Source organism: Carcharodon carcharias, chromosome 15, assembly GCF_017639515.1.
Source record: "Carcharodon carcharias isolate sCarCar2 chromosome 15, sCarCar2.pri, whole genome shotgun sequence".
NCBI lineage: Eukaryota > Metazoa > Chordata > Chondrichthyes > Lamniformes > Lamnidae > Carcharodon > Carcharodon carcharias.
The window spans coordinates 45,604,237-45,617,777 of record NC_054481.1 but is presented as its reverse complement, the minus strand read 5'-3'; the positions used below and the strand labels follow the sequence as shown (position 1 = coordinate 45,617,777).

Sequence of the window (13,541 nt, the reverse complement as noted above, 5' to 3'; positions counted from 1 at the left end):
CTGGAATTGAAAGCTAGTTTCAGTAATAGTAACCATGAACCTATCATTAAATGTCGTAAAAACCTCCCTTTAGCCTCCTTTAGGGAAGGAAGTCTGCTGCCCTTACCCAGTCTGGCCTTCATGTGATTCCACAGCAATGTGGTTGACTCTTAACTGCCCTCTGAAATGGCCTAACAAGCCACTGTTGTACTAAACTGCTAAAGAAAAGTCGAACCAGATGGGCCGCAGTGGTTCAAGAAGGCAGCTCACCATCACCTTCTCAAGGGCAGTTAGGGATGAGCACCAAATGATGGCCTTGCCTGTGATACCCACAGCCCATGACAGAATGAATATTGAAAAAAATGATGCAGACTGAGAAATAGGGCTGAAAACGCTGTAAAGGTAGGTAGGGGTGAAGTCATGAAGGGGTGTTGTGATGCTGTTTTCCAGATTTTTTTTTATAACTTATAATGGGATTGTTCTAGGAACTGCAAGTACTGTATCCTCATACCATTACACCGACCCTAGATTCAAATCTTGGTTGGGACTAATGCAGTTAAAGGAAAAAAGGGAGGAGAGAAAGAAGGAATTTGCCTTGCAGAACCTCAGGAGATTTCAAAGCACTTTACTACCACTGAAGTTACAGTACTTTGAAGCATAGTCACTTGTAATATTAAAAGCAGCTGTTGTTGCCTAATTTAACTATATAAACATTGTTTTATATAATAAAGTAACAATATAATATATGGTAAGCTTATGATTTTTTTTTCTGTTGGGAAATTCCTGCATCAGTTAGGTGTGTGTAAATATGCACAAGCCTCCTCTCCAGACCAGCTACAACACCTAAGCTGATCACAAAAAATATACCCCAAAATGATTAATGAACGCTTATTTTAAAATACAGCAGAGGAATTAATAAAAGGTGAGCTCAGTGAAATTACCAGCCAGTACAGTACAGGAAGTTGACAGTGGTGGAAATACTCAGCAGGTCAGGTAGCATCTGTGGGGAGAGAAACGAGAGTTAACATTCAGGTCAATGACCTTTCATCAGTAAAGAGCTGTTGCATTGATGCCAAGTATGTGAACTGAGTGATAGTTTTGTGCTTTCAGGTTTGGGCAGTCGGGGAGTACATGTCCTTGTCATATGATAAACGCTGCACAGTTGAACAAATCACCAAGTTCTTTGAAACTCTCGAAGCGTTGCTTTTTGAGATCACACAGCTCCGAGCCTCCGCCTGTGTCCCTAAGTACTCACCACGGGTTATCACTGTTCTCATGACCACACTGGCAAAATTAGCATCTCGGAGCCAGGATCTGATTCCAAGGTACTTGGTCTATTTTAATAATATATCCGTGGTCATCTTACAATTATTGAGAATTCATTCACTGGCACAGCCAATTTCAAAATTTTATGGGGTTTTAATAGGGGAGAAACTGTTTCCACTGGCAGGAGGGTCAGTAATCAGATTTAAAATGATTGGCAAAAGAAATAGAGGGGAGATGAGATTTTTTTAATGTGAGGTTTTATGCTCCGAAATGCATTCTCTGAAAGGATGGTGCAAGCAGGTTCAGTAGGAACTTTCAAAAGGAAATAGGATAAATACTTGAAGGGGAAGGAAAAGTACTGGACTGTGAGGAAAGAGCAGGGGATTGGGACTAAATGAATAGTTTTCAATGAGATGGCATAGGCACAATGGAACGATTGGCCTCTTCTATGCTGTGTGACTCTATAATTCTAACCAGCAGATTGAACCTGAGGGGTAGTCAACACAATTGGTTCGCATGCTGTAATCAGTAGCCAGGCATGAGCAAATTGACAAATGTTACTGAAGAAATGGAGTAGGTAGGAGGCATATTATCATTTACTAATTTCTTCATCTGTGATCACTTCTTTTTCTAAGTCCATGTTGACCTGTCTCTGAATATTGCCGATACCATCGCCAGGAGAGGCCCAGCCACGATCCTGTTATAATGTCTACTCTGATGATTAGCCTACACATTGCATGTGGGCTTCATTTTGATTAATTTCTCCTCCTTATAATTTCCTCTCACAGAAACAAAAAGCAGGAAATTAAATCCAATAAATAACCATGTGAGAACATGTATTGAAGCTTGGTTCCTTGATATAATTTCAGTTTTGGAAAGTGTGCCTTGTAGTTAGTGAGTTTCATTCCCAATTCTTCATACAGTGATTGCTCTTTTCACCTGTTTCCACCTCTCCAGTTTAAAAAGTGGTTGAGAAAAACAGGAAGGAGATTTTTGGAAAATTTGTGATGAAATCTTCATTTATTTGCCTCTAAATCTTTGCATAACAAGTGGAATTACTGGGGAAAAAGCCTTCTGTAAATCAATTTTTTTTCTCTTTAGGGTCTCTCTGTTCTTGACCAAGATGAGGCCATTTGTTCGGAGCGCTTTGATTTCCTCCCTGTACAGTGAGGACGATATTCAGGAAATCCTGGCCCGTGCCAATGAGCTCAACAATCTGCTGAAAGCTCCAAATGTAGCTCAGCTCATACTGGGACCCTCTGCAGACATTGCCAACCCAAGGTGGTACAAAGATACCAATGCTTCACTACCACTCACTCTGAGGACTGTCAGCAGAGTGCTGCAGAGAGAGCCAGCACCTGGATTCTCTGCCTAGAATCTTCTTTGGTCATAAAGACATGTATATGTGTGAGAGTGTTTCGAAAAGTCTTTACTGGTGTTCAGTGTCGACGAGCTCATTACCAATTAGACCTTTGTAACACCTGACTAAGGAAAACCATCGTTGTCGGCTCATCAAGTTAAGTAGTATTTTTAGGCATGACGACTATAAAATGCCTTCTCTCCCTGCACTCCCTGCCCTAAACCCTGTAACCAGAAACACCCATTATAAAATTCTTCCAGTGCTATTTATGCAGTTGTACACGAAGAAAATATTAAATTCAGAATTTTGTCCTGACTTTCTCAATGCAGAGAAAATAACTATTAACAGTGTATTCAGGCCACAAGATTTTTTCCCCTAATCTTAGAACTTTGTTGCAACAAAGTGTGCTTATTTCTAAACTTATTGAATTCATAAAACATTACAACAATCTCAGAAACAGAATTCCTGTTGTATTCCCTAAAGAAGAAAGTAAATGTATAGGTGGTGTTGTTTCTAGAAGCTTGTCACTTGGGGTGTCTGATCTTGTTTAATGGCTTCCATTGGTCCCAAAAATTGTCCCCTGCTTTCCTGAGGACAGCCCTGAATGCTGGAGAGTTGTGAAGGTGAAGGGCAGTTGTTCGGATATTTAGCAGGTTACTGTTCTGTTGATCTTTTAGTTTGGTCTGGTTCACAATTTTTCTTATTCTAATCATAATAAGATGTTCTGAATTTTAAAAAAAACAAATCATAAATGGAGATCTAAGTTTCCCAACTGTTGCTTTATATATTCACAGGGGCTTCTTCTTTGATTAAATACTAGAGAGCAGATAAACTAATTACACATATCCCTCATTTCAAAATCATATTTCAAGGCAGCAGTGGAAACTGCTTGTATCTGAAACCTTGTTTACTCACTCTCAACAAACCCGCATGTGATTGCACATGTAGAGGAACTGCATCAAAACCAACTTGAATTGAGAACTAAACTCATGTTTTTGTGCCTGAGCAGTTCATTTACTAATGCAGTCTGAGTCTCTACAATAACATTGACTGGTCTGGAGTGCAGGTAATTGATTTATGTTGGGACCTTTATAATTTAACACATGGGAATTTGAATTAAACTGGTAATGGTGAAAACTCAGGAAAAATGGGAAGATCATTGACTCTTTATTGATGCCAATATTCTTGGTGGCATTATGGTGTCATGTGCCCCAGTTAAGGTGCATTCACTCTCTGCAATTAGACCCATCTGGTCATTAAATAAATGGTGTTTGTGTTGCTTCTGTAAGTGAATGCTGTGAATGCAAGGTAACAATTTTCAATTTCATTGTTTTGTGCAATAATAAGTTGCTAATTTGCACTTAATTCTTGTGTCTTTAGCTCCTGGTTCTAAGTATAAAGGCAGAATTGGTTAATCCTGAAGAATGGTTGTATTAAGGTTCCCACCAATACATTTGAAATGGTTACGGAACTGTCTGTACAATTTTCTTCATAATGGCATCTCTCAGGAGATGATGGACTGCCCCCAGGTTGTATGTCATTTCTGGATTGACTATCATCTGTTGTGGTTGCAGAGGCCAATTAGTGAGTGGCAGCCCTTTCTGCAACTGGCACAGATGAATAGGGATGCCCTGAGGTCGACTGATGTTTTTTCTTTCCAATGGGCTCTCTTTTCTGCCATCTGGTCTCTTCTCCCCCGCTTTTTCCATGCCGTGCCTGACTGTTTGCCTCCAGGCACTCCAGTCGGCAGTAAGGACTTCCCATGCATCGACTCTGCTCCCGAGAAGTGCCACTTGCAGACATCGGCAACCTGTTGGTCTCGTGCAGATAGCAAGCTTGCCATACAGTATGTCTTTAGGAATGCAGCTGTCATCCATTTGGCTCACATGCCCCAGCCAACAGAGTTGCTGCTGACTCGAGAGGGCAAACATGCTGGGGATCCCTGCACACTAGTGTTACTTCCATGTTCGGCACTCTGTCTTGCCAGGAAACACCCAATATTCATCTGAGGCAGTAGAGGTAACAGCTGTTCGGCTGATTTTCTTGGTTTGCATAAGTTATCCATGCCACATTACTGTAAAAGTGGGTGCTGAGAACGCAAGCCTGGTACAAATGGAACTTTTGTATTTTTGGTTAGTTTGCTATTGGTCTACACTCAACTTTTCAACTTGACATGACAGCTGCGGCCTTAGGAATCCTGGTGCTGATTTCGGCATCAAGGGACAGGTTGCTGGTAATTGTTGATCCAAGGTAAATGAAGCTGTTGACGACCCTTAGAGGGGGGTTGTCAGTGTTAATGGAAGGTTGAGTCTCTACATCTTGGCCCATAACTTTGCTCTTCCTGATGCTGATTGTCAATCCTTGCAGGCTCAGGAGAACCAATCTACAATTTGTTGCAAGTGAACTTTAGTATGTGATGTCAGTGCAGTGTCATCAGCAATTCATAGACTAGGACATTACACACTTTGGACTTGGCATGCAGACTTGCCACACTGAACAGCTTGTCGTCAGTTCTGGCATTCAGGTGGACATCCTTATTTGAGTTGTCGAAAGTGTACAATAGCAGCATGAAGAAAAATATGCCAAAGAGAGTTGGCATCTTAAATGCAATGTACAGTTGGTTATGCTGTTCACAGCACTTCTGGAACTGTTGAGGTGAGAAAATCATGTCGACTGTTGAGCTGCCAGTACTGAAGCTGCATTGTGACTCACTGTAGATGTGCAATGCCAGGATCTGTAATCTAGTTAGAGCAACGCAAGCAAAGGCCTTCCCCACAATACAGAACAAGGAGTAATACGGAATACTGAAAGGCAACGTGGAAAAGTGCTTAACTTTCTGTAAACATGATGAACCCATGGGGTAAATATAACACTTCTAAAGAATAAATATGGTTCTTAATCCATGAAAAGTAGTGTTTATTTGCATAGAATTCTTCAAAAATTGACACATTTACACCACTTGAGTACACATTTGAAATACATTCTGAAAAGTTCAAAATAAGTCATGACATTACAAAATATATTATTTGAACAGCATAGTTGTATTAACATAAAATACATATAATGGAGGTAAAAGTAGTGTTCTAATACTAAAAGTGACTAGACTTTAAAGCTCACTTTAATGGTGCGGCTTGTTAATTTAAAAATATAGGGTGGTGTTGGCAAGCACTTCCCTTTGTATTGCCCCACAAGAACAAGTTTAAAACCCTACCATAATAGTTATGTCCAATTAACAGGCTCCTCCTCATTGTCTGGGAGTTCTAATTTAGGAAATTTAGAATGGAACCACTATCAGAATAGCAATCTTGTAGCATGTTATTCAGAGTTGGAATGTAGGTTGGTGTTCAAAAATGCAAATTGTGAGTTTTAGTTTTTGAATTTATGTCACCTGATTGTCCACCTTGAACTACTGGAGTAAAATAAGACTATGGGCACTTTGGATGAGCAATTCACGTGAGGTTAAGTTTAAAGTGGTAGGTCTAGTTTAAAACTTACTGTGTAAACTTAAGTGTTAGCATGTACACTACTAATATTCCTTCTTTAAAAAGACAATTTGATTTGTTCTGTCTTCATTTAACATCAATCATTTTTTACCATGTAGTTTGTGGATATAATACTTCCAGACTAATGTCCGATATAAGGTTTAATTTCTTTGAGAGGGAAAGAGGTAATTGCATTTAAAACAAAATGTCACACTGACTAAATGTCAATATCTGTAAAGTGAAAATACTGTTTCCTGTAACAAAGTGGATCTTAAAAACCATAAAACAAAAAAAAAATCAAGAACTATCATTGCAATTGTTAGCTTTGAAGTCTTAGTATCATGGTCTGTTAATTTGGAATTTGTTTATAAAAACATATAAAACACCAAAGAATTCACCATGCACAGATCAAAAGAACATTTTCAAACAAAGTACAAAATACTGAAATCTAGAGAAGACAAATGCTCAACAAGGCAGCAATTTTATTGGCCTCATAGAAAATCTTAAGAATTAGTGATCTGATAACCTTGCACTGAGGACTCGCTGCATGGAAAACATTGTAGCCCATAGGGTGTGTTGTGTCTGGGTCAAGGCCCAGGAGAGGGGTTGCACAAGGTGCAAAACACTGGGGGTCTGTGCCCCAGGGGCACCCAAGCTCAAGCAAATATTTTCCATGTTGCGGAGCTGCCCTCAATTGATGTGAGGTTTCAACTTTCCATCGGTTGGTGGCTCTGTCCATCTCCATCAATCAAACGCCCTCACAGAATTGGTTGGGTTGGCATGGACAAGTATGGAGTTGTGTACAGTGGGCGGAGATGTTAAAGTGCTGGATACAAAACCAGGGACTGGGAAGGCAAAATGTAACCATGTCTACAAATCTAGTTAGTTCCTTTGGACTTTGAATTAACTGCTTTGTGTGTGCCAAGAATTCAGGTGTGCAGGTTCTAGAATTTAAAAAGGGGTCATATTTGATTCAATATTCCTCTCAAATTCCTCACCTTTTTAGGCCTACAAAATGTAATGTGGTCTTACATTCATATAGTACCCGGCATGTTCTAAGTAATTCGGAGTTATATCTTGAGGTGATGGGTTTTTAAAATCTTAATTGGACAACACTGTTCAGTGTATTTTAAGCGATCCTGAACATTCAACTCCTGCTAGGTAACCATATGAACCAGCAACTTTGAAAGCCCTCATTGGAATGCTTCTCAAAATTAAAGAAAAATAGTTTTTTAAAGGAAACAAATAACAGATAATCGGGTGATTGCTGCTGTTCTTTTATTCACGTGGATGGTTTGTGTTATGGGAGCATTTTATAGAACCCAAGCAGCGGAACCCAGGCCATTGCTTAATGAATAAAAGTGTAATGCATTCCCTTTTGAAGCTGTGTTACAGTTAGTCAGATTTCTATCTGATGTAGTAATCAACTTTTTAGGTTCTGTGATGCGTGGCTCTGGAAAGGTGGTTCTTGACTCCAAATTACGAAGCTTAAATTTTACAAACAGCAGATGGACTGCCATTCACTGTCCTTTGAGTCAGAGGATATGAAGTGAAAGATTTAGCTGTTCAAATTTCTGGAAAGACGTTTGGAAGTTACACAATGTGATCAGTGGGCCCGGAAACAGGAGAAGCACCAGGGCCCATGATTTCTCTCCTGGCCTGTTCTGAGTTGGTGCCTCTTGAAGAATGGAACACTTAACTGCTTCATTGTGTGGTACTGACTTTTAATTTGCTTAACAGTTTCAGGCCTTTCCTACTCCATAACAAATTCCATAATGAATTATCCTTTATAATTTGCTAACATTTATCATTGGTCAGCACATGTCCATCAACGGCCAATGTTACTAAAATTGCCTGTTGATAATCCACATTTTTTTAATATGCTTTCACGGGATGTGGGTGTCGCTGGCTAGGGCCAGCATTTATTGCCCATCCCTGAACTGCTTTCGTGAATCGCAGCAGTCCATGTGGTGTAGGTACAGCCACAGTGCTCTTAGGAAGGCAGTCCCAGGATTTTGACCCAGTGATGCAATTTCAACTCCAATATTTTAAAGACATACTTCAAACATGTAGTTCAAAGGAGTTTGGAGTTGGGAACCAAGGGAAGGAATTGGAAGAATGAAGTCAAGAAGGTCAAAGCCTGCCTCAGTTTATTGACCTCCCTGGATATTCTGCTGGAGGCTATGAGCGCCTGGAGAGATGTGCTGATTCATAGTGAGGGGAGCAAAAAGCCAACTGAGGCCAAGAAGTAGCAGAAGAGATTAGCAGCAGGGGCCTACAGGTGCCATGCTGCAGAATACAATCTGGGAAGTGATTCAATCACGTTTGCTGTTCTGTTTAGATCAGAGTAATGGTAAACTCACTGACATACCAATGTGTGTATCATCCCAATGTCCTCAATCTTACCTTCTCAATCCAACTCTAGTACATCACTCCTCACGCTATCTTGCAGTACACCCATCTATGTCTGTGAACTTCCTCATGTACCCATCTAACAACCACTGATACCCTCATAGCCACTATCAACAAATGCTCTCTGTCCATCTGTTCAACACATGCCCTAACTCTCACTCAGGTCTCTGCTTTTCCTTCCTTACAGAAGAGAGCACAGAACATGAGGGGGGAATGTAAGGTAACCAGAGTTGGTCCTCCACAGATCTCACAGCTAACAATTGCGGAGGAAAAGCACTGGAAATCAGTGGAGTTTTGACATGCCTGGCTGTTGGAGATGGGGAGCCTCTCAATTACCAGATGACAATGAAATATCACATAACCACATGGCATATAACAGAAAGTGATGTATGAACGTGAGCACAATGTTAACATCACATGTTCTAACTTTCACACACCCTGCAAGAGGTGGTCCAGCTGGCAGATGATAACGAGTCCTAAAAGGTCATTCTCTGTGGGAATGCTGTCATAGGACTCATGCAGAAGATAAACCAGCTCAGGAGCTCCAGGATATCACTGCTGGAGTTCCTCAGGTGTCCTAGGCCCAACTATCTTCAGCTGCTTCATCAATTACCTTCCTTCCATCATAATGTCAGAAGTGGGGATGTTTGCTGATGATTGCACAATGTTCAGCACCATTCGCGATGCCCCAGATACTGAAACAGTCCATGTCCAAATGCAGCAACACCTGGACGATACCTAGGCTTGGGCTGATAAGTGGCAAGTAACATTCGTGCCACATAAGTGTCAGGCAATGACCACCTCCAACAAGAGAGAATCCAACCATTGCCCCTTGATGTTCAACGCATTACCATCACTGAATCCCCCACTATCAACATCCTGGGGGGTTACCATTGACCAGAAACTGAACTGAACTAGCCATATAAATACTGTGGCTACAAGAGCAAGTCAGAGGCTAGGAATCGTGTGACGAGTAACTCACCTCCTGACTTCCCAAAGCCTGTCCACCATCTACAAGGCACAAGTCAGGATTGTGATGGAATACTTGCCTGGATGAGTGCAGCTCCCACAACACTCGAGAAGCTTGGCACCATCCAGGACAAAGCAGCCCACTTGATTGGCATCACTCCCACAACAATTCACTCCCTCCACCACCAATGCACGGTAGCAGCAGTGTGTACCATCTACAAGATGCACTGCGGGAATTTACCAAGGCTCCTTCCAAACCCACGACCACTGCCATCCAGAAGGACAAGGGTAGCAGATAGCTGGGAACACCACCACGTTGAACTTCCCCTCCAAGTCACTTACCATCCTGACTTGGAAATATATCGCCACTCCTTCACTATTGCTGAGTCAAAGTTCTGGAATTCCCTTCCTAACAGCACTCTGTGTGTACCTACACCACATGGACTGCAGCGGTTTAAGAAGGCAGCTCACCATTACCTTCTCAAGTGCAACTAGGGAATAAATGCTGGCCCAGCCAGCGAAGCCCACATCCCGAGAATGAATTTTAAAAAAAGATACTCTCATGCCTCCAGCTCTGTTCAATGGCGCATCTGGTGTTTTTTTTTAAATTCATGTGATGTGACCATCACTGGCAAGGACAGCATTTATTGCCCATCCCTAATTGGCCTTGAGAAGGCGGTAATGAATTACCTCCTTGAACTGCTGCAGTCCCTGTAGTGTAGGCACACCCATAGTGCTGTTTAGGAGGAAGTTTCAGGATTTTGACTAAGTGACAATGAAGAAACATGGTTTCACATCAGGATGGTTGTGAAATGGAGGGGAACTTGCAGGTGGTGGTGCTCCCATGTTCCTGCTGCCCATGTTCTTCCAGGTGGTTGAGGTCAAAGAAGCCTTGGCAAATTGCAGCGGTACATCTTGTGGATGGTACACACTGCTAGCACTGTGCGCTGGTGGTGGCTGGGTTGTCTATTAAGCAGGCTGTTTTGACCTGGATGGTGTCAAGTTGTTGGAGCTACACTCATCCAGGCAAATGTGGATCATTTGATCATACTCCTGACTGGTGCTTTACAGATGGTGGACAGACTATGAAGAGTCAGGAGCTGAGATACTCACCATAGAATTCCCAGCCTCTGACCTGTTCTTTTAACTGCAATATTTATATGGCTAGTCCAGTTAAGTTTCTGGTCAATGGTAATCCCCAGGATAGTGATGGTGGATGTTTCAGTAACGGTAATATTTTTCAATGTCGAGGGGTGATGGTTAGATTCTCTATTGCTGGGGATGGTCATTGCCCGACATCTCAGTGGTGTGAATGTCATTTGCCACTTATTGGCACAAGTCTGAATGTTGTTCAAGTCTTGCTGCGTGTGGGCATGGACTGCTTCAGTATCTGAGGAGTTGTGAATAGTACTGTCCAAATATTATCAAATATTCTCATTTTGAATGTTATGATGAAGGGATGGTCATTGATGAAGCAACTGAAGATGGTTGGGCTTAGGATACTCCACTGAGGAGCTCCTGCAGTGATGTCCTGGAGCTGAGATGATTGGCTTTCAATAACCACAGCCATCTTCCTTTGTGTTAAGTATGACTCCACTCAGTGGAGTGTTTTTCCCCCTGATTCCCATTGCCTTCAATTTTGCAAGGGATCATTGATGCCACATTCAGTCAAATGCTGCCTTGATATCAAGGGCAGAGAAGGAAGTGGCAGAGAGAACCTCTGTGAGAAAGGAGGAGGAGGGCTCTCCTTAAAAAGCTTTACCTCAAGCAGGTCTCTGAGGAGCATCCAGTCCTACGTTGTGATGAGCCAGGAGCAATGTCTTAGAGGAGACTTTACTTCACTAAGGTAGTGCCAGAATTATGTCACTTCCTTCCTGAAGGATTGGAGCTTCAAGCCAGGGCGAGGATGGCCCTCACAGTGATTGCAAAGAACACAATCGCCATTTTGTTCTTAGCAACCAGTTTCTTAAAAAATCAAGGGGACTTGGGCACATTGTAGTGTTACACAAGTAACCCATGTCCGAAAGTCCAGTGATCTTTTAAGAAACAGTTTGCACCCAGTTTTCAGGTATGACTGAAGCAAAAATGCAGAGGAAACTTCAGGCTCTTGCATTTATACATCATCTCAACACTTCACTCAAACCTCCCTTAGAATGAAGTACAGTGCAAATACTCTTATTGTGCAGGTAAATAAATGTGGCAAGGTGTCCCAAATGGCATTGAAATGAATAACCATTTAATCCGGTTTCAATAATATTAAAGGTATGTTGATCAGAATGCTAGGAGTATCTTTTTTTTCAAATGGGTTATCTTGACTACTGCACAGAGCAGACATAGGATGGCATCTTTAGCAATGCAGCACTTTCTCAGTCTTCACTGAAATGTCAGGTAGACTCTGTGTTCTAGTCCTGGTAAGGCTTAAACTCAATCCTCTGACTTAGTGGTGAGTCAATTGAGCCAAACTCAGATGAATATTACTGGTGAGAGGCAAAGAGTTGCAAAGAAATTATTTTAACTGTATCACTCAAAGTATCTGTTTTCAAAACAAATACTTAAAACTTCTATTTTTTTTTAAACAGGTAGAAATGTTTTTACACTTCAAAATGAGCACACACAGCTACATCTATCTCTGAATTTCTGACATATGATACAGAATTCCCTTTATAGAAGATTCCCAAGACACAAACCTAACATGGTCATTAAAACAGGGTTTATTGTGGTTGGAGTTGTAGATCATAATGGATTAAATTCAGGCCTGGGGGGAGAAAGAAGTTTATCTCAAATAATGGTTTAACAGTAATCCTCAATATAAGTTTGAGTAAGATGTAGATATATATCAGTGCTAATACTGGACAGCTGGCCGCTATACAGCTGATTAAATTAATTAAAACATTTACTGCTAATTGAGATATTAATTTACTGATTATCTTGATTTCTGTCAGGGGACATGGGTTGGTATAATACTCACATACATTGATCATTTCGACAGAATACTCCTGGGGCACAATTTGGTATTTTAGAGTGATTCCTGATTCATACATCGGTGGGGCATTTATGAACATCATTGAAACATTTTTCCCCTTTGGCCCTGATTGATTGAAGTTCTGACAGGAATTTACACCTTATCAGTTACAAATTATGATTTTTAGTACATGGAAATTTGAAGTAATGAGGTTAAATTAATTTAAAAATATAATCCAACCAGGATGGGCATCAGACACAGGTGATGATAATTACATCCAGAATACAGTGACATTTTTATATCTTTAATCTAATACCAATTTCCTCAGTAACTGAAGTTTTTTTTTACTGTACAATGATCAATCAGCACGGCCCAGATCTGGCACCTGCTCCCGTCAGTTACCTGTAGTAAAGATCCTGGAGATGCCAAGCCCACAGTCGATCTCTGTATCATTAACTCTGGATTTAGTTGCAATAATTGCACTGAAATTACTGTTTAAAAATATAGAAAAATATTTTATTGTAGCTGCCAGTTTTGAAAACTGATGAGGTTAAAACCCCACTGCTCAAAATCCTTGAGGTTGATTTTGACTGCAACAATATAAAACATTTGATAGTGAATCAACAGCCTATTTAATTTTCTCCCCCTTTTTGTTTTTGTTGTGGAATCAAGAGAGATGTAAAACAGGTTGTTCATTCACTTATCAAAATCAAATTCTACCCCTAGTTTCCAAATAAACTCTGGATCAGGTCAAAGGAACTTTCTAAGCCCGACTGTACAAATCGGATGCGCATCAAAATGATGTGGTATACCTAATGCACTGAACAATCAGTTTATGCTATGTATTCAAGTCCTGTTCTGGGGCTTAAAGCCACAACCTTTTGACTCAGGTCAGTCCTACCATTGAACCAAGCTAATACTATGTAGTCCTTAATGGGTTAAGTTATAAAACTGTCAGGTATCGTCAAAGTTCATTCTTCCTTCATTTCCCTTTCAGTAACTGGTCTCTCCTTTAGCTAGCTGTGTCCCCTTTGTGCATTATATCACAATTTATTCAATCAAATAAGAGGATGACACAACAGCAGCTCTAGCAATGAAATATCCCATGCTC

The 13,541-nt window shown here is 40.9% G+C and overlaps 1 protein-coding gene across 5 annotated transcripts in view; it reads left to right on the top strand.

Annotated features, from left to right (window-relative positions):
• The window catches only part of ap5z1 (adaptor related protein complex 5 subunit zeta 1), a 56,803-nt gene that overhangs the window by 42,525 nt on the left and 737 nt on the right, over positions 1-13,541 (top strand). Inside the window, exons 16-18 of one of the 5 annotated variants that reach the window (XM_041206456.1) lie at positions 1,090-1,304; positions 1,726-1,822; positions 2,347-2,593. In XM_041206456.1, coding sequence (XP_041062390.1) covers positions 1,090-1,304; positions 1,726-1,777 — 267 coding nt within the window. In that variant the 3' untranslated portion in view covers positions 1,778-1,822; positions 2,347-2,593. Of the gene's footprint in view, positions 1-1,089; positions 1,305-1,722; positions 1,823-2,346; positions 5,510-13,541 lie in introns of those variants that run through there. The other 4 variants (XM_041206455.1, XM_041206454.1, XM_041206457.1 and 1 more) reach the window with 4 other exon arrangements.